Source organism: Diaphorina citri, unplaced genomic scaffold (genome assembly GCF_000475195.1).
Source record: "Diaphorina citri unplaced genomic scaffold, Diaci psyllid genome assembly version 1.1 scaffold759, whole genome shotgun sequence".
NCBI classification, from domain to species: Eukaryota; Metazoa; Arthropoda; class Insecta; order Hemiptera; family Psyllidae; genus Diaphorina; species Diaphorina citri.
Window position 1 is genome coordinate 120815 of NW_007378192.1, and position 17704 is coordinate 138518.

At 38.9% G+C, this 17704-nt stretch overlaps 4 protein-coding genes and 1 long non-coding RNA gene across 5 annotated transcripts in view; 3 read left to right on the forward strand and 2 right to left on the reverse strand.

The window, feature by feature from the left end:
* LOC103511859 (putative neutral sphingomyelinase) overlaps positions 1-192 on the reverse strand; it is a 4748-nt gene extending 4556 nt beyond the window's left edge. The window contains exon 1 of the mRNA XM_026825485.1: positions 176-192. Within this exon, the coding sequence (XP_026681286.1) occupies positions 176-192 (17 nt within the window). The remainder of the gene's footprint in view (positions 1-175) is intronic.
* An 18-nt stretch (positions 193-210) lies between these two features.
* On the forward strand, positions 211-1019 carry LOC113468522. Its single transcript, XR_003392249.1, has 2 exons — positions 211-342; positions 952-1019. It is a non-coding gene; the product is annotated as an uncharacterized LOC113468522 (long non-coding RNA).
* Positions 1020-5246: 4227 nt separating this feature from the next.
* LOC103511862 overlaps positions 5247-17704 on the forward strand; it is a gene marked incomplete at its 3' end in the record, with an annotated part of 17279 nt that continues 4821 nt past the window's right edge. The window contains exons 1-9 of the mRNA XM_017445153.2: positions 5247-5646; positions 5906-6169; positions 6569-6751; positions 7054-7295; positions 7769-7862; positions 8083-8555; positions 9467-9728; positions 9901-10105; positions 10423-10598. Of these exons, the coding sequence (XP_017300642.2) occupies positions 5370-5646; positions 5906-6169; positions 6569-6751; positions 7054-7295; positions 7769-7862; positions 8083-8555; positions 9467-9728; positions 9901-10105; positions 10423-10598 (2176 nt within the window). The remainder of the gene's footprint in view (positions 5647-5905; positions 6170-6568; positions 6752-7053; positions 7296-7768; positions 7863-8082; positions 8556-9466; positions 9729-9900; positions 10106-10422; positions 10599-17704) is intronic.
* LOC103511853 (probable splicing factor, arginine/serine-rich 7) lies at positions 10995-13731 on the reverse strand. The gene has a single exon (XM_008476595.3). It carries the CDS (start codon positions 13406-13408, stop codon positions 11804-11806), a length of 1605 nt encoding a protein of 534 aa, XP_008474817.1. The 5' UTR covers positions 13409-13731; the 3' UTR covers positions 10995-11803.
* On the forward strand, positions 16248-17365 carry LOC113468520. Its single transcript, XM_026825487.1, has 2 exons — positions 16248-16956; positions 17121-17365. The coding sequence occupies exons 1-2, from the start codon at positions 16436-16438 to the stop codon at positions 17251-17253; spliced, it is 654 nt and encodes a 217-aa protein (XP_026681288.1). The 5' UTR covers positions 16248-16435; the 3' UTR covers positions 17254-17365.

Genomic DNA, 17704 nt, shown 5'->3' on the forward strand with positions numbered 1-17704 from the left:
TACTCCCTACATCTTGTCATAGATCTCTTATTTTTAATTGACAAAGCCAAGCCCTAGCGCCTTAAAAAAAAAAAAAAAAAACGAAATTCGTACAACAGGACCCAATAAGAAATTTTTGTAAAAAGTGGATCGTGTGAACTTGGCTTTGGAATGAATGAAACAGCTGATTCATGACCTTGTGTTTGTTTTCATTTCAAGGTTACGAAAAAATCAAAACAAAAATTTTGTGATAAAAAGTCGTTGCTTGTGAAATTTGGTGGATGTGAATTTCCTGATAAGAACTGATAACAGATATGATAAGCATAGGATAAGGACCATCCTAAACTTGTATCCTATAGATAAGTAAGTTGTACAACTTTGGTGCTCATCATTATAACTGCAGGTGGATTTTGAGAGTAGAAAAGTTTGATAGCCTAGGTCAAGGAATGAATCAGCTTTGAGAGAGTGCAAAAAAACTTTATGGTGATGAGAGAAAAATTAAATGATATCTAGCTATACTAGAAAGTAAGGTACAAGTAGATATTTCGAACAGGAAGTTGTGTAAAATGAGTAGCTTTGTGTCCAAAAGGTCAAAATGAAATATTGAATGCAAAAATTATGTAATATTCCCTTGGTCCCTCCAAAATTACATGGCAACATTCTTTGCAATTATGTACTTTAAATTCAGGGTCAAGGTTCTGTTGAATAGATAATAAAGCCCTGTACATGTTTGTAACAAATTCAAATTGTTAAATTATAATGTGATTGAGCTAGAAATATTTTGTGATGTAAAATTTCCAACTGTTGCATATTTCATCATTTGTATTTCCTAGTGCTTTGGTTGACTGGAAAAACCTCACTCAGGAAAATCAAGTAGAAACAACCATGAAAAATATCAGGAATTAAAATACTTTATGTTTTATTTATGTTTGAACAATGAGCTGATAACTTCTCTTTCTTTTACTTTTCCAGGTTCAAATTAAACTCCCTCCATCTCTAGTCACCATGGGAGAACCAGACAACAGTTTCCTACAGAAAGTTAGGGTTGGGACATCGACATCGATGTTTTGAAAACATCGATACATCGGAACAAAAACATCGATGTCAACATCGATGTTTTTCTTTCGATGGAAACATCGAACATCGATGTTTTATTTTTCGATGTTCGATGTTTTTGAAGACCACAGATAAGTCTGTGGTATTATTAGAAAAAGTCTGTGGAAAGGACTTTCTTTTGTTTACAAGTTTACATTATTTTGTCCCGCTTCATATTTTACAATATTTTTGTGAGTTTGAAATTTTGAATAGCTTAATATGGAAAATAATTCTTTTTGAACTATGAAGGTTTAAATTAAACAAGGACTTTTGAGACATACTGTATAGACTGTGTAGGTATTGAGTGGATCCCTAAGCTATAATACCGAAAATCCGAAAAACATCGAAATCCCGATAATATCGATCATCGATGTTTTTGATTACGATACATCGGGTACTCGATATATCGAAGTTTAAAAACATCGATGTATCGAACATCGATGTTTTCGTCTCGATGTCCCAACCCTAGCCTGATAATATTTTGCACCTTCTTAACTAAAGAGACAGGCCAGCCCAGCTCGCTTGAAGGGTAGAGCGCCTTGTAAGTGATTTAAGTACAGAAAGTCAAAAATGATCCACATGCATATCTTGGATTTGCGGGATGTTTAGCCACAGCCGGCTATGGTCTTTATAATTTCAAGAATCGGGAAATCTCCGCATCATTGTTCCTAACAAGGTTAAGAGTCATTGCACAGAGTGTGTTTGTAGTTACATTGACAGCTGGTGTAGGATATCAACGTGATTTAAGAACAACTAGTGGTGGACCCGTCCTTTGTACGGGATCAGCGTGGCATAAGAGTCATAACTTTGAGGTGCTGCCATTTTGAATCGGCATGGAATATGACAAATTTAAATAGCCTATGTCACCCTCAGTACTCTTCTCAAGAACCACAAAAAATTTCATCAAAATCGGTCAAGCCGTTTTTTCGTAAAAAGGGTTAAAATCAATCAATCAGATTGCTACACCCAAGAGTTAAACTTGAGTTCAAATTCTGATTGTGATCCCGGCCATTACCCTGTGTTATTCCGAGTTAGGCTTATCTCACATGGGAAGCGTAGCGCGGAGTCACCTGTAAAACCAAACCTATGCACTCTATAGACTCTACACACATCCATTATTTTCATAGGTTTCGATTTGCAAATTGCCTGCAACTAAAACTATGCACGCTACTAAAACTATGATTTCAATATAATGTGAGACGCTACACCCAAGAGTTAAACTTGAGTTCAAATTCTGATTGTGATCCCGGCCATTACCCTGTATTATTCCGAGTTAGGCTTATATCACATGGGAAGCGTAGCGCGGAGTCACCTGTAAAACGAAACCTATGCACTCTATAGACTCTACACACATCCATTATTTTCATAGGTTTCGATTTGCAGGCAATTGCACGCTACTAAAACTATGATTTCAATATAATGTGAGACGAGCCTTAGGGTGCCCGCAGAACGAGGAATTCAAGATTCAAGATGAAGTATATTCAGGCGGAACATCCGGAAACAATGCGGGTGAAATCCAGAAAGAAGCGCACGCAGAACGATGTTGAATTTTCCAGAAAAATTTTCAAGCTGATCATTGAAACCCATTGAATTTGCATCAAAAACAAAACATTTTGTTCTTGAAAATTTTTCCTGAAACATTGTTTCTGAAATTTATCTCGAATGCTTCGTTCTGCGCGGTCTCATAAGAATGTGTACGTTTGTTTTTTTTAATCTTACGACTTCATCTTGAATTCCTCGTTCTGTGGGAACCCTTAGTTATCAGAGTCACCTGACTCACCGCTTTAGTCATTCATCTTGAATTCCTCGTTCTGTGGGAACCCTTAGTTATCAGAGTCACCTGACTCACCGCTTTAGTCATCGCGTCCGTCAGTCGCGCATAATGTAGAATGATCTGCAGGCACAAATCCTCCGTCTCTACATTCAGATCTCCGGCTAATACACAGAGGTCTGCACTGGCTGCTGTTACGCGTATGAATTGCGCCAGATCGAACGCCTGTATGAGACGATGCGCAAAATATTCGTCATTGTCACGGTCATATTGCGCATGGAGCTGAAACATGACGTACCATAGCTAGAAACCGGCTTCTAGGTGTATAGAAACTGGATTCTAAGTGTATAGAAACCGGATTCTAAGTGTATAGAAACCGGCTTCTAGGTGTATAGAAACTGGATTCTAAGTGTATAGAAACCGGATTCTAAGTGTATAGAAACCGGCTTCTAGGTGTATAGAAACTGGATTCTAAGTGTATAGAAACCGGATTCTAAGTGTATAGAAACCGGCTTCTAGGTGTATAGAAACTGGATTCTAAGTGTATAGAAACCGGATTCTAAGTGTATAGAAACCGGCTTCTAGGTGTATAGAAACTGGATTCTAAGTGTATAGAAACCGGATTCTAAGTGTATAGAAACCGGCTTCTAGGTGTATAGAAACTGGATTCTAAGTGTATAGAAACCGGATTCTAAGTGTATAGAAACCGGCTTCTAGGTGTATAGAAACTGGATTCTAAGTGTATAGAAACCGGATTCTAAGTGTATAGAAACCGGCTTCTAGGTGTATAGAAACTGGATTCTAAGTGTATAGAAACCGGATTCTAAGTGTATAGAAACCGGCTTCTAGGTGTATAGAAACTGGATTCTAAGTGTATAGAAACCGGATTCTAAGTGTATAGAAACCGGCTTCTAGGTGTATAGAAACTGGATTCTAAGTGTATAGAAACCGGATTCTAAGTGTATAGAAACCGGCTTCTAGGTGTATAGAAACTGGATTCTAAGTGTATAGAAACCGGATTCTAAGTGTATAGAAACCGGCTTCTAGGTGTATAGAAACTGGATTCTAAGTGTATAGAAACCGGATTCTAAGTGTATAGAAACCGGCTTCTAGGTGTATAGAAACTGGATTCTAAGTGTATAGAAACCGGATTCTAAGTGTATAGAAACCGGCTTCTAGGTGTATAGAAACTGGATTCTAAGTGTATAGAAACCGGATTCTAAGTGTATAGAAACCGGCTTCTAGGTGTATAGAAACTGGATTCTAAGTGTATAGAAACCGGATTCTAAGTGTATAGAAACCGGCTTCTAGGTGTATAGAAACTGGATTCTAAGTGTATAGAAACCGGATTCTAAGTGTATAGAAACCGGCTTCTAGGTGTATAGAAACTGGATTCTAAGTGTATAGAAACCGGATTCTAAGTGTATAGAAACCGGCTTCTAGGTGTATAGAAACTGGATTCTAAGTGTATAGAAACCGGATTCTAAGTGTATAGAAACCGGCTTCTAGGTGTATAGAAACTGGATTCTAAGTGTATAGAAACCGGATTCTAAGTGTATAGAAACCGGCTTCTAGGTGTATAGAAACTGGATTCTAAGTGTATAGAAACCGGATTCTAAGTGTATAGAAACCGGCTTCTAGGTGTATAGAAACTGGATTCTAAGTGTATAGAAACCGGATTCTAAGTGTATAGAAACCGGCTTCTAGGTGTATAGAAACTGGATTCTAAGTGTATAGAAACCGGATTCTAAGTGTATAGAAACCGGCTTCTAGGTGTATAGAAACTGGATTCTAAGTGTATAGAAACCGGATTCTAAGTGTATAGAAACCGGCTTCTAGGTGTATAGAAACTGGATTCTAAGTGTATAGAAACCGGATTCTAAGTGTATAGAAACCGGCTTCTAGGTGTATAGAAACTGGATTCTAAGTGTATAGAAACCGGATTCTAAGTGTATAGAAACCGGCTTCTAGGTGTATAGAAACTGGATTCTAAGTGTATAGAAACCGGATTCTAAGTGTATAGAAACCGGCTTCTAGGTGTATAGAAACTGGATTCTAAGTGTATAGAAACCGGATTCTAAGTGTATAGAAACCGGCTTCTAGGTGTATAGAAACTGGATTCTAAGTGTATAGAAACCGGATTCTAAGTGTATAGAAACCGGCTTCTAGGTGTATAGAAACTGGATTCTAAGTGTATAGAAACCGGATTCTAAGTGTATAGAAACCGGCTTCTAGGTGTATAGAAACTGGATTCTAAGTGTATAGAAACCGGATTCTAAGTGTATAGAAACCGGCTTCTAGGTGTATAGAAACTGGATTCTAAGTGTATAGAAACCGGATTCTAAGTGTATAGAAACCGGCTTCTAGGTGTATAGAAACTGGATTCTAAGTGTATAGACTAGATAAATTCCACGCAATAACAAGTGACAGAAAAGTTTTTGTATGTATTTTAAAGAATTGTGATCGTGTGGTCGTTTTTAAAAACGCTTACGACAATCACTAGCCGGGCGCTGTAAAAACAGTCATGTTCCTCATGACGAGGCATTTGGTTTTCATCGTGACGTTCGCAGCGCTACTTCACACATCCCGTGTTAGTGGTGGAGAAATATTTGGTGTTCGGGATGACGAGTACCCAGCTGTGGTTCATTTGGAAATCAGTGGCGATCCACGTCATGTGCCCGGGTGTTGTCCTCGGTGCTCTGGGGTTCTAGTGTCTCTCAAGTATGTTGCTACTGTGGCTACGTGTCTGTGGAGTACACAAGAGTTTCAGCCTCAACCCGAGAACATTGAAGTCTTTGCCGGTAATGTTTCCTTCACAATCAATAAGCTTTGTCATATTATTCATAATGTTCTTCTCTTGCCATAATGCTCCATTAGGAGTGCCGATGTACTATCATTATTCTTCTTCTCTCTTACCAAATCTGTTGCTGTCACCAAAACCATCAATTTTTTGTCACCAGAGGTTTGTATCTTTAGTAGCACTGGAACCACAATCACACTTGTCATTGTTACTGTACCCTCCTGGCGACTAGATTAAGAGACTTCTCTCTTTATTTCCAGGTACAAGTGAGGTGTCGGGCAAAGTATTCAATGGTAACTCCCTTCACTACGGGTATGGCGCCTGTAGTCGCTCCGTGCAACGCGTCAAAGCCCTGGACGTTATCTACCACAAGAAGTTCCATCCTCAGTTCTTCATACTACGCCATGATGTCGCTCTGGTGGTGATTCCGAGACTTCAGGCGACTCGCTTTGTGCGGCCTATTGAGATGAGCTTCGATATGTTTGATCAAGTCAGCGTCGCCAATAAGGATTGCAAGATTGTCGGTAAGTTTGACTGTCGGAACATTTTGATGATGTATCGCAGACGCTATTAGACGTAGAAAGAAGTTAGAACTACCTTCTTACTTTAGAATCCGTGGGCCTTCGCTTCCTTCACTCATTTCAGTTCTTGACGTTCCTCATCCTGTCGTCTTCATGAAAAGTACCGAGTTATTACTAACCCCCTCTTTTCAGGTCTACACTCTCATGTCAACACTATATTCGTCCATTTTTGGATGTTTTGCATACGTTTGAACTTGCGCAGAAGCCCAAAGTGTATAACACCACGAAAATGTAGACCCGGCGTCACCTGGCCAAAAGCGAACCACTACATTACTGAGTTCCTACGTTGTGTTGCGCGTTGGTTTGCTACGTTGACTGATAAACACCCTTCCTTGGTTTCAGGTTTCGGCATCCAGAAGTTTCCGCGGGCAGGCTATTTCAGTCTGTTTGCTTGGCTACAACCCATGACCCGATGGGAGAGAGATGTAACGGTACGGAATGGATGCATGGGGAAACCACGCGATTGGAATAAGAGGAAGTGGCATGCTATGATACATGGCTCATTGTGCTCTACAGTATATTCGAGTAAGTAAATAATATACTGGGCTCAAGACCTAATCGGTCAGTCCAGAGTCCAAGTCGTATTTAGAATCCAAAGGATTAGTGATTGTCCACAGAAGGGTACTTGTATTCAATATCTTGTAACTTTTTCAAGTTTTGAAAAGTAAATGTACAGGTAATGAAATGAGTGCATAATTGCATATACTGCATATGCAACAGGACATTCCATTCATTGTTGCAATGCCAGCAAAGCTGCCTAATCAATAGTTTACTAATTTGACTACCGTATAGATATCAATAGTTTACTGATTTGACTTCCTGTACAGGTGAGACTCGTGTGTGTTGGAATGATCGCGGTGCTGCTCTTATCTGCAATGGTTACCTCACCGGACTTGTGCAAGCTCAATTTGAAGACAACGGCAAGCTTGACCTCACACTCCGACAATGTGCAGATGTAGACACTAGTGATGACACTATAAAACCAACAGGACGACAACAGCATGGTACTCGACAGCAGGTCATCTTCTTGAATATGAAATATATTGCCGAATTGATACCGGAACAGATGGTGAGATTTCTTTTGCCTCTATTCAGTAGTGTGGTCATTCACTTTTAAATGTAACTATTCTACTGAGCTATTCAAATCCCGGAGGTTTCAGTCTAGTGAGGACAACAGAATTCAGCTCTCCGGATAGTAACGACATTGAAAAGTGAATAGAAACTTTACCTTACCCATCACCCCAAGTCAAAATATTGAAAACCTTAATTTTACTACGGGGTAAAGTAAATTCAATACTATCTTACAGCATAAACAAGGTTTCTTCCTTTTTAATTTCCAGTGGATTTATTAATATGTATCCATCAATAACGAAATTGCATATTATCGCAGGTACGCACCAAAGATCTTCAGTGGACTTGCGCTATTAAAGACGATGCAAACTCCCTCAATACTATCTTACAGCATAAACAAGGTTTCTTCCTTTTTTTATTTCCAGTGGATTTATTAATATCCATCAATAACGAAATTGCATATTATCGCAGGTACGCACCAAAGATCTTCAGTGGACTTGCGCTATTAAAGACGATGCAAACTCCTCAACTAACCTTACAACCACCGGGCGGAATATGATACAGGGTAAGTCCATGATTACTTCTATGCATGCTATAGCCCAAAGCATAGTAAATCCAGTGATATAACAGAGGTCCCAGAGTCAACAAAATACCAAAGTTTCACCCAGGGGTCCAGAGTGATTCATGCTTCTAACTTTTCTTGACTGAATAGGAAATGGTAACTATGGCAATTCATGTCATCCTAACTAGCTCATTCAATCTTTCATTTCCCTCAACGCCTTCAGATCTGGTGGTCATGATCAACAACACCGGCAACACCTCACCAACACTCAGTACTCAACCATCAACCAAAACAGTAGCACAACTACCCACCTGGCCATCTAAACCCATCAACCCACTTCAACCCGCACTAGGGCAAATTAAAAAAACGACAACGACCGAACGAGTTGCTCCAACATTGTGGGAAATGACCGAACTCACACTAGAACAAACAACAGCCGAAGTGAGGAACCCGAATGTAAAAAATGAAATGGAAAGGGTTCCTGTTGAAGAAGTCATTGAAGATGTAGTGGAAGAATTTGCAAACCCGCCAGAATGGGTGAAGAACAGAAACGCCAAGAAAAAGACAATGCCTGTGCTCGATTTTGAACCTCTCAGAGATGTGGAGTTCGATGAACTGCCCGAGTTTGGAATGGATTTGAAAACTTCAGATCAGAATGTTGAGGCCAATGTGGATGATACGACCAATGAGAATAATGTGAGTGAATCTTTACTCTTGTGTATCAATCTAAATTTCGTATTTTGTTCATTATAAAGATACTCAATGAAATGTCTCAGGTGGCGATTTAATGTACACCCAAATCCAAGCGTTAAGAGGATTTTTCACAAGGTACTTATCTGAATTCTGCAAAACCGACTACATATCCTTGCTCCTCGCAAAAAACACTATAACTTTGGCACAAGTATGAAATTTTTAGACACTGTAAAACTATCAAAATAAATTGTTTAATAATTATTTTTAGGGAGCACGAAGTAAAGCGTGTACACTCCGAATCAAGAATTTCGTATTTTGTTCATTATAAAGATACTCAATGAAATGTCTCAGGTGGCGATTTAATGTACACCCAAATCCAAGCGTTAAGAGGACACTATACAGCTACTCAATGAAATGTCTCAGGTGGCGATTTAATGTACACCCAAATCCAAGCGTTAAGAGGAACTATTTTTAAGATGTTCACATCCTTTTATTTTTAGGGAGCACGAAGTAAAGCGTGTACACATGTACAGCTCCCATGGCTTAGTGGTCACTGAGCTCGCCTTGCACATGGGAGACCCAGGTTTGATTCCCGGCGGGGTCAACAAATTTGTATCATGCAAATGATTGATTCCGTGACTGGCTGTTGCGGGGCCCACTCAGCCTTGTGAGGAAAATGAGTAGCTATTACATATAAATGCACATAGCAACCGGTGCCAGCATGGTAGGTAAACATTGGATTTTAGGATTATTATTCATTACCACTTGTCTCGCTGGAGGACGTAAAACTGAGACAAAACCAGCCCTGTCAAGCCACAGACAATAACACTGGCTCTTTTGAGGGTACCTGACACATCCTTTCAACAAACCCTCAACCTCTACTCATCTCCCTTCGATTTTCCACCCATTCACAGCCATTCAACAAGACCTTGACGCAAGTGCATCACCTAGCCATTGTTCTCAATACACATACACAGCGGGCATGTAGCGGTGTATTCATCACGCCGCAGTCCATATTGACCGCTGCTTCCTGTCTGGTGCGGCAAGAGGAGAATTATATGCCACTACATAGTAACGTGTACCGGATAATTACCGGACATAGTAATGGACTGATCGACTTCTGTTCAGATCGCATCCGGACATATCCAGTACAGAATATCACCATACTTAACCAAGGTAATACAGTGCTTTCATTTATGACTATATTGACTATAGTCTGGCGTAAACAAAGGAAGGGAGGGTCCGGACCCCGAGTAACTCTGTTAATCCGTGCACCACACCGTTTGAGATTATTCTATAAATAAAGTACATATTTATCAACAGCACATCCCGTTTCTCCTCACTGCAGGGCCTAGGAAACCATGGCAAATGTATCGCAAGTCTCACATCTTACCCTACACGGAGATTTACAATCTGGCTGTGGTGACCATAGTCGGATCTCATCTGAGCAATGAATCCTATGCTCCCATAGACTATCACACGTGGGACCTTCTACCACTACAGCAACACCTTGGGGAGAAGCCTATAGCTCTCTCAACAACCTTGGCTCTCGGGTTAGTCACATACTTTTTAATAAGAGAGGCAGAGCGGCCATTAACTGTCAAGGCATTCTTGAATCAATTCAATTGTCCTCATGGGCTCCGTTGAGGACACTTCTATATTCATTAGCATGGTTTGCTTATTTTCTCTTGGGTAGGTACTAGGCGAGGGTCGATGGTCTGTTCTCCATTGTGGACGCCTACTTAGGAACGGGTGCATTAACAAAGGTTTTGATAGTCATAAGTCATAAAAGAAAAAAAATAGAAGATATGTACTGTCTTTGGGGGGAACTACATATTAAATTAAAATGGAATGAATCTTTCCTTAACAGATATTTGGATGGAAACTCCACCTCCAGCCAAATGGAAGACACAACCCCTCTCCCAGCTCATGATGATGGTATTGATAGTTCTACTGGTTCCCCACCAGACAGCGCCACAATGCGGTGTACTATGTTTGGATACGGACATTTCAACTTCCCATACACCAATCAGAGGGACAGGATAGGTAAGTATTCTACTGCCGCGCAGCTATCGCTTGCTAGCCATGCAGAAGGTCCCGGGTTCGATCCGCACCATCGCATCGACAAAAATTTGTTCTCTTTTTTTTTCGATCGCAAATATTTCAAGGGGTTACTTTCAGTTGTTCTCGTGTTGACCCAACACCTAAATAGGTATTATTGTGTCTCTTATGTAGGTATAAGAGTCCTTGAGTTATGTTTCTTATGCAGAATAATGTATTTGATAGCCTGAAGATAAAAAAGATTACTAAAATTACATAACTATAACAAGTTAGTATGTAGGTATAAGAGTCCTTGAGTTATGTTTCTTATGCAGAATAATGTATTTGATAGCCTGAAGATAAAAAAGATTACTAAAATTACCAAGAGACAAAACGTTTGTGTGCTCAGAGAAAAACTAAAAGTTAGGACAAAACTACAGATTTATTTTCAAAAGAAGGTACGTATTATAACACAAGTTTGGTTAGTAAATAATGGTGACATTTCAGAAAATAGCATGATAGAAAAAAAAAAAAAAAAAATATTATAAATTTATCATCTTATCGAACAATTCAATTAAAAAACTTTATTCACTGTCGTGCCATACACCAGGGCAAAGAAATAAAATATAGCAACAAGCTACAATACATGTGTATTGTGTATCAAAAGCAGGTGCATCATACCACACATTACAATTACAATTTATCTGAAACACATGTGTATGCCTGTGAGTATGTGACGACTTACGAATGACCTTCACAAATTAAATAACATGGTACACCTATAATCCGCTTTATTCTATTTTTTCTATTATTTCCCTATCAAACCCAAAACACGAGATAAACCAGATATCGATAGAAACAATTCCCAAACATCATAATAAACATAATATCTTGTTTGATTGTATTGCCCCGCAAAAAAATTGAAATTAATAAAATTTGATGTTTTTCCCTTCTAATAAAATTTCTTACAATTAGGTATGTACCTTTCCCCGAGGAGATAATATTGGTACAGTTACTCCTACTCGTGAAAAATAGCAGTGAAACTTATTCATAGGGGTAGGTAAAAAATTAACAACTGATAAGTACTTAGTAGGTACAACTGACACAGAGGAAAGCTGAAATTCCAAGTTAGAGAAAGGTTATTGATTAATGGGAGGATCAGTACAATAAAAATAGAAAGAGTACTAATTCTACAGATATATTGAAAAAGTTTAGGATGGTGAGCGGGAGCGTAGTTTACGTGGTGGGGACACGCTACCTCCCCAGGTTGGGGATCGCTCACGTTTCCTGGAGGCAGGAGAGACAGAACTCTTGCGTGAACCAGGGGATGGTGATTTACTGATAGAGCGTGATATCTTGCGTGCAGGGGAGTGAGAGGGTTTACGCACGGGGGAGCGAGACGTTTTCCTTGAAGGAGAGCGCGATGCTTTACGCGGGGATCGTGATGGTTTACGCGGGGAACGCGATATCTTCCTAGGGGAAGGAGAGCGGCGTCTTGAGATAGAACGACTCACACTTCTTGATTTAGACTTGGGCGGGGGAGAGCGAGAGGAGGACTTGCTCTTGTCTTTACTTCTGGAACGTTTTCGTACACTTCCCGCCTTACGATCACGTTTCTTATCATCATAACGTCGAGGTGAACGCTTGCGTGATCTGGAGCGTGTACGTCTCTTGCTACGTGAGGATCTCTTACGATCACGAGACACAGAACGTCTACCACGTGATCTTGATCTTCTTCTCTCACGTGACCGACGTCTCGAACCACGACTTCTAGATCGTCTCCTATCTCTAGAGCGAGATCTAGAGCGACGTCCACTACGATGAGAACGATGACGAGATCTAGAGCGATGACGAGACCGGGAACGTCTTCTAGACCGTGACCTTGAGCGACGACGTCTTCCTCGAGACCGGGAGCGAGACCGATGACGTCTTACTGGACTATGACTTTTCTTCTTGTCCTTGGATAGAATTCCAATCACGGGATCAATTGCTGCTGAAATCATGTTCTGTGCTTCTTTCACACGTGACATGGCTTCTTCTATTTCTCGTTGAGCAGCTTCATTACTTTTAGCTTCAGGTTTTTGAATGGATTGTGTTGAATGAAACATTTGCAATGTTTTACCTTTCAAATTTGTTCCATTTAGTTTCAATGCAGGGATGACACATGCTTGATCAGAAAATTCAACGAGAGCATATTTGTTTGTATCATTTTCACGAGTACAAAACCTGATATAATTCACTGTGCCAACTTTTTGAAAGAAATCTACAAGTTCTTGAGGACTGACAGACTCTTCAATATTAATAGCAACCAGTGTTCTACGAATTTCTTCAATTTTCTTTGTATCGTAAGTTATCGGAAGAGGAGGATACTGTGGTAATCCATGTTGAACAAGCACAGGATCATGTGTAGAAATAACTTGATTTGGGGGTACACCTTCAATCTGGTTGGTTACATGAGCAGGTAGTTTTGGTTCTCCTGAGTTAGGTCCTTGTTGTTGGGCAGCAATTTCCAATGCTCGCTGTTCATCAGGAATCTCACCACTATTGTAAGGTGTTACAACCAGAGCTCTGTCAATGAATACAGTGTTGGTCAAATGCTGAGAGATACCAACACATTTTTCATCAAAAAACTTGACATAACAGATCCTGGACTGTACAGGGATAGACACATCCCTTGCAATTGGATAGAGCCTCAAGTCTTCTACCTTACCGAGATAGCCAAACAATGTTTGCATTTGATCCCGGGTAGCCTGAGGGGCAATGTTTGCCACTTGTACGACTTTTGTCTTGACTGGGGCTACGGTATCCACTGCCATAACGGCTATTAGTTACCTTCAATGATTTAAATACAATAGAGATATAGGTAGGTACAAGCATGAGGCATGAATAGATGCCTTAGCTCTTCTTGACACTTACGTTATTGTTGTGTCCACAACGTTCAACTCAAACCAGAGACATTACATTTATAACTAATTAAGCACGCATTCTTGAGAATAAAACGTAAAACAAGACGTAAAAAGACGTTTCCGAACGGAAAAACGTTCTGATACGAAAAAACTCCTCGAAATATTCACCGAAAAAAAAAACCAGAAAAGGAGAAAGGAGTTGTCTTGATTTTGAATGAAGAAAATTCAATATGGCGACCATACAAGTGTACCAACCTAATCCAGAAAAGGAGAAAGGAGTTGTCTTGATTTTGAATGAAGAAAATTCAATATGGCGACCATACAAGTGTACCAACCTAATCAAAAGTTTCTATCTTATCTTATTTATCAAATGATCCCAGGGCCGTAACTAAGGCCGTGGTTATGAACAGGGCTGAGATAGGCCATTCTGAGATGTTCTTGGCAAGTGGAAAATGATGTGGTAACTTAACACAGAGCATCGTAGGACATCGTCGGACTTTTTGCGTGTAAAGTTGGCGGGAAATTCGAATTTTTGATTTTTTTTCCGCAACTTGTACAATCTGAATTCATTTTTTACTTTTTATCTTTAGTTTGCACGTTTATATTATACTTTTCATTTATATTAGCTAATAAAAACAAGCAAATTACAAAGCAAACAAAAATAAATATAAAATGAATTTTAAAAATTGCCGCCGGAACAGTTATCTCACGTCGTCCGAGCTCATCTCAGCCCTGTTCAGGCCGTGGTTATGAACAGGGCCATCGTAGGACAACGTCGGACTTTTTGCGTGTAAAGTTGGCGGGAAATTAGAATTTTTGATTTTTTTTCCGCAACTTGTACAATCTGAATTCATTTTTTACTTTTTATCTTTAGTTTGCACGTTTATATTATACTTTTCATTTATATTAGCTATTAAAAACAAGCAAATTACAAAGCAAACAAAAATAAATATAAAATGAATTTTAAAAATTGCCGCCGGAACAGTTATCTCACGTCGTCCGAGCTCATCTCAGCCCTGAGGCCGTGGTTATGAACAGGGCCATCGTAGGACAACGTCGGACTTTTTGCGTGTAAAGTTGGCGGGAAATTAGAATTTTTGATTTTTTTTCCGCAACTTGTACAATCTGAATTCATTTTTTACTTTTTATCTTTAGTTTGCACGTTTATATTATACTTTTCATTTATATTAGCTACTAGCTGAATTCCGTCGCTTCGCTCCGGAATCCCGCTAGTTTATCAGTGATGAAGGGCACTATCTCCTATTCTCCTCCCTCCAGTACTTGAGCTCCTTGCTCCTTGGAGTTGGCTGATGGAGGGAGTGATGAAGGGCACTATCTCCTATTCTCCTCCCTCCAGTACTTGAGCTCCTTGCTCCTTGGAGTTGGCTGATGGAGTCTTGGAGTCTGTCAGTGTCTCCACTCTTAGTGATTTTTCACTAAATTTAGTGAATTCTTGGCAAATCTAGTGATTTAGTGATTTGATTTGAGGTCAAAATCTAGTGATTTTTGAAAGAAATGTAATTTCATTGCAAAATTGCCCCTCAAGCTGAAAAAATAGACCATTTTTCCTCAGAAACCCACAATTTTTTGCCCCTTTAAATTAGTCACGTATGCAATATGCACTGCTTTGAATTTAGGCCCGGTTTGAGTATGTAAAAAAAGTGAATTTTTCACCAAAAATTCGCGATTTTTCGTCAAATCCGTCAAAAATTTTCAAAAAAAAAAAAAAATTGGGTCCAAAATTTTTTCGATCAGCTGATTTGGAAATCTCATTTCGGTGAAAAATCTTGAAAAATTTCCACTTGATCCAGGCCTTAGTGAAAGCGCTTCACACATTTTTTTTTTTTTTTTTTATCAGACCTACTATAAACCAGCGGCGCGGCAATAGTACCTTGAAAGCACACCAGTTCCGCATAGATCACTGAAGTTGAGCACGGTTGCGCGTGGTTAGTACCTGGATGGGTGACCATCTGATAGCCAATAGCGTGCTGCTAGCTTGAAAAAAAAAAAAAGTTATTGGGGTCATAGAAAGTAAAGTTAACCAGTTTTTCCATTGTCTATAGAGGATTTTTTTACTATAAAAATGAGTAGGTATATGAGACTTCTACCCTCAAAAACCACGGGTAAACTATCATATTTGGCAGAATTTAGAAATCTATAGTGATTTTCAAGTCAAATCTAGTGATTTTTTTACTTTCTATTACTACAGTATAGCGGAGCTATACTAGTAATGAAAGTATTGCAATCGGTCCAAATTTTCAAAATCGGGACTGAAGAAAGTTGTTTGTAAATCAGTATTTTTGTAATTTGTTAAATATGGCCAACCCCATGCAAAATTTTGTGCTGAATTCATTTATGCCAGCTAAAATAAGTTTTGATGTTGTTTTGACCTTCAAAAGGCTCATTTCCTTCAAAGGTCCCTGAAACTAGAAAGTTGTGAAGTGAATCAGATCACGTGTTATTTTGTACATTTTGCCCCCGAGGTTTGTTTGAGGGTACCCTTAGAGGGTACCAAGTCATTCATTTAACCAAGTAAGTTGTAATTCATCTAAAAGATGTCTTTTAGGGGTCTTTGACCGAATTTCGAATTTCCCGCCAACTTTTCTCGCAAAAAGGCCGACAATGGCCTAGCTCAGCCCAGTACATAAACACAGCCCCAATGCAAAACTGTAGAAACAATATCCTATCTCACCTCGTCCGAGCTCATCTCAGCCCTGTACATAAACACACCCTCAGTGTGATCCTGTCATCCTGTGATCACTGTGATGTGATCAGTGTCATCAGTGATCGTCTGGTTCTCCTTGGTTTGACCTTTCTCATTTCTCAATAGAATAGAATTTATTAGAATTTCTAATTAATAAAATAGAGTTTGTTAAAATAGACCTACTAATAATTATTTCACAGTGCGTGATACCAATACCATACCTACTTAAAACAATGTGGAATTTTGTTGGAGGAGCATTTGTTGGCCTTATTGTAGGCCTTGTCGTACTTTTGAATGGTAGACAAAAAATAGAATATAGACAAAGCAGGTTAGAAAAGAAAGAACAAAAACTGAAAGCAGAAAAAGAACAAAAACTGAAAGCAGAAAAAGAACAAAAACTGAAAGCAGAAAAGGAACAAAAACTGAAAGCAGAACAAGAACAAAAACTGAAAGCAGAAAAAGAACAAAAAATGAAAGAGGAAGAGGCAGCTAAAGAACGCAAAGAAGAAAAGCGTAAGATGAGTCCAGTTTGTCCTAAAAGCAAAAAATGTCAAAATAAACAATGCAATCATCGAAGCCAAACAGTGTGTTCTAATTGTTATGTTCACTTGTGTTCAGAGTGTCATAAGACTGATGACAAGTGTTCTTTATGTAACAGACAAGGGACAGTGCAAACATTTGGATCAAGCTACATTCTTTGTGATGCTGAAGTAAGCAAAGGATCTCAACATGATTTTGATTGTTTCCTCAACACATGGATTGTTATGTTCACTTGTGTTCAGAGTGTCATAAGACTGATGACAAGTGTTCTTTATGTAACAGACAAGGGACAATGCAAACATTTGGATCAAGCTACATTCTTTGTGATGCTGAAGTAAGCAAAGGATCTCAACATGATTTTGATTGTTTCCTCAACACATGTAAACACGTCTTCCACAAAGAATGTTTGCTTGAATGGTATAAAAAAGAGAAACGTTGCCTTGTTTGTCAGACACAGTTTGACATAACAAACATATCCACTGATTTTTTTGACCCTAAGGCACATTACTGAATTTGGATGTTTTTTACTTTATCTGATTCTCTTCCTTATTCTAGGTATGTCAAAGAGAAATGTGTTTAACAAAAATAAATCAGGCTTATATACAGAGAAAGTAAATTCCGAATATGCATTTGTAATTTGTAATAGAATAGCACCAATAATGGCTGTATGGTTGAGGCTTAGTGCCAAACCAATGCCAAAAAAAAAGTGAAGAAATAAAATATGAGCAAGGAATATATTACATATTAACTATAACAATACCGTAAAATGGGGTGAATAGGATCGTTCTTGCCATAAAAAGTGTCAATAAATGCAAAAAATTGGTATTTTTTTTTTAGCCACACTAAAGAACAACTTCATAAGCTTCCTAATGGTCTTAAAAACACTTTGATAGGTAGGTAAGTAGTGCTAATCTTTTTATTTTATTTATTATTATTTTCTTACAGGCGAAAGGTGGATATGG

Coding starts and splice junctions, on each gene's coding strand:
- LOC103511853 (XM_008476595.3), bottom strand. CDS start 13,408: ATGGCAGTGGATACCGTAGCCCCAGTCAAGACAAAAGTCGTACAAGTG.
- LOC113468520 (XM_026825487.1), top strand. CDS start 16,436: ATGTGGAATTTTGTTGGAGGAGCATTTGTTGGCCTTATTGTAGGCCTT. Junction 16,957..17,120: donor TTTGATTGTTTCCTCAACAC/ATGGATTGTTAT, acceptor TTTCCTCAACAC/ATGTAAACACGTCTTCCACA.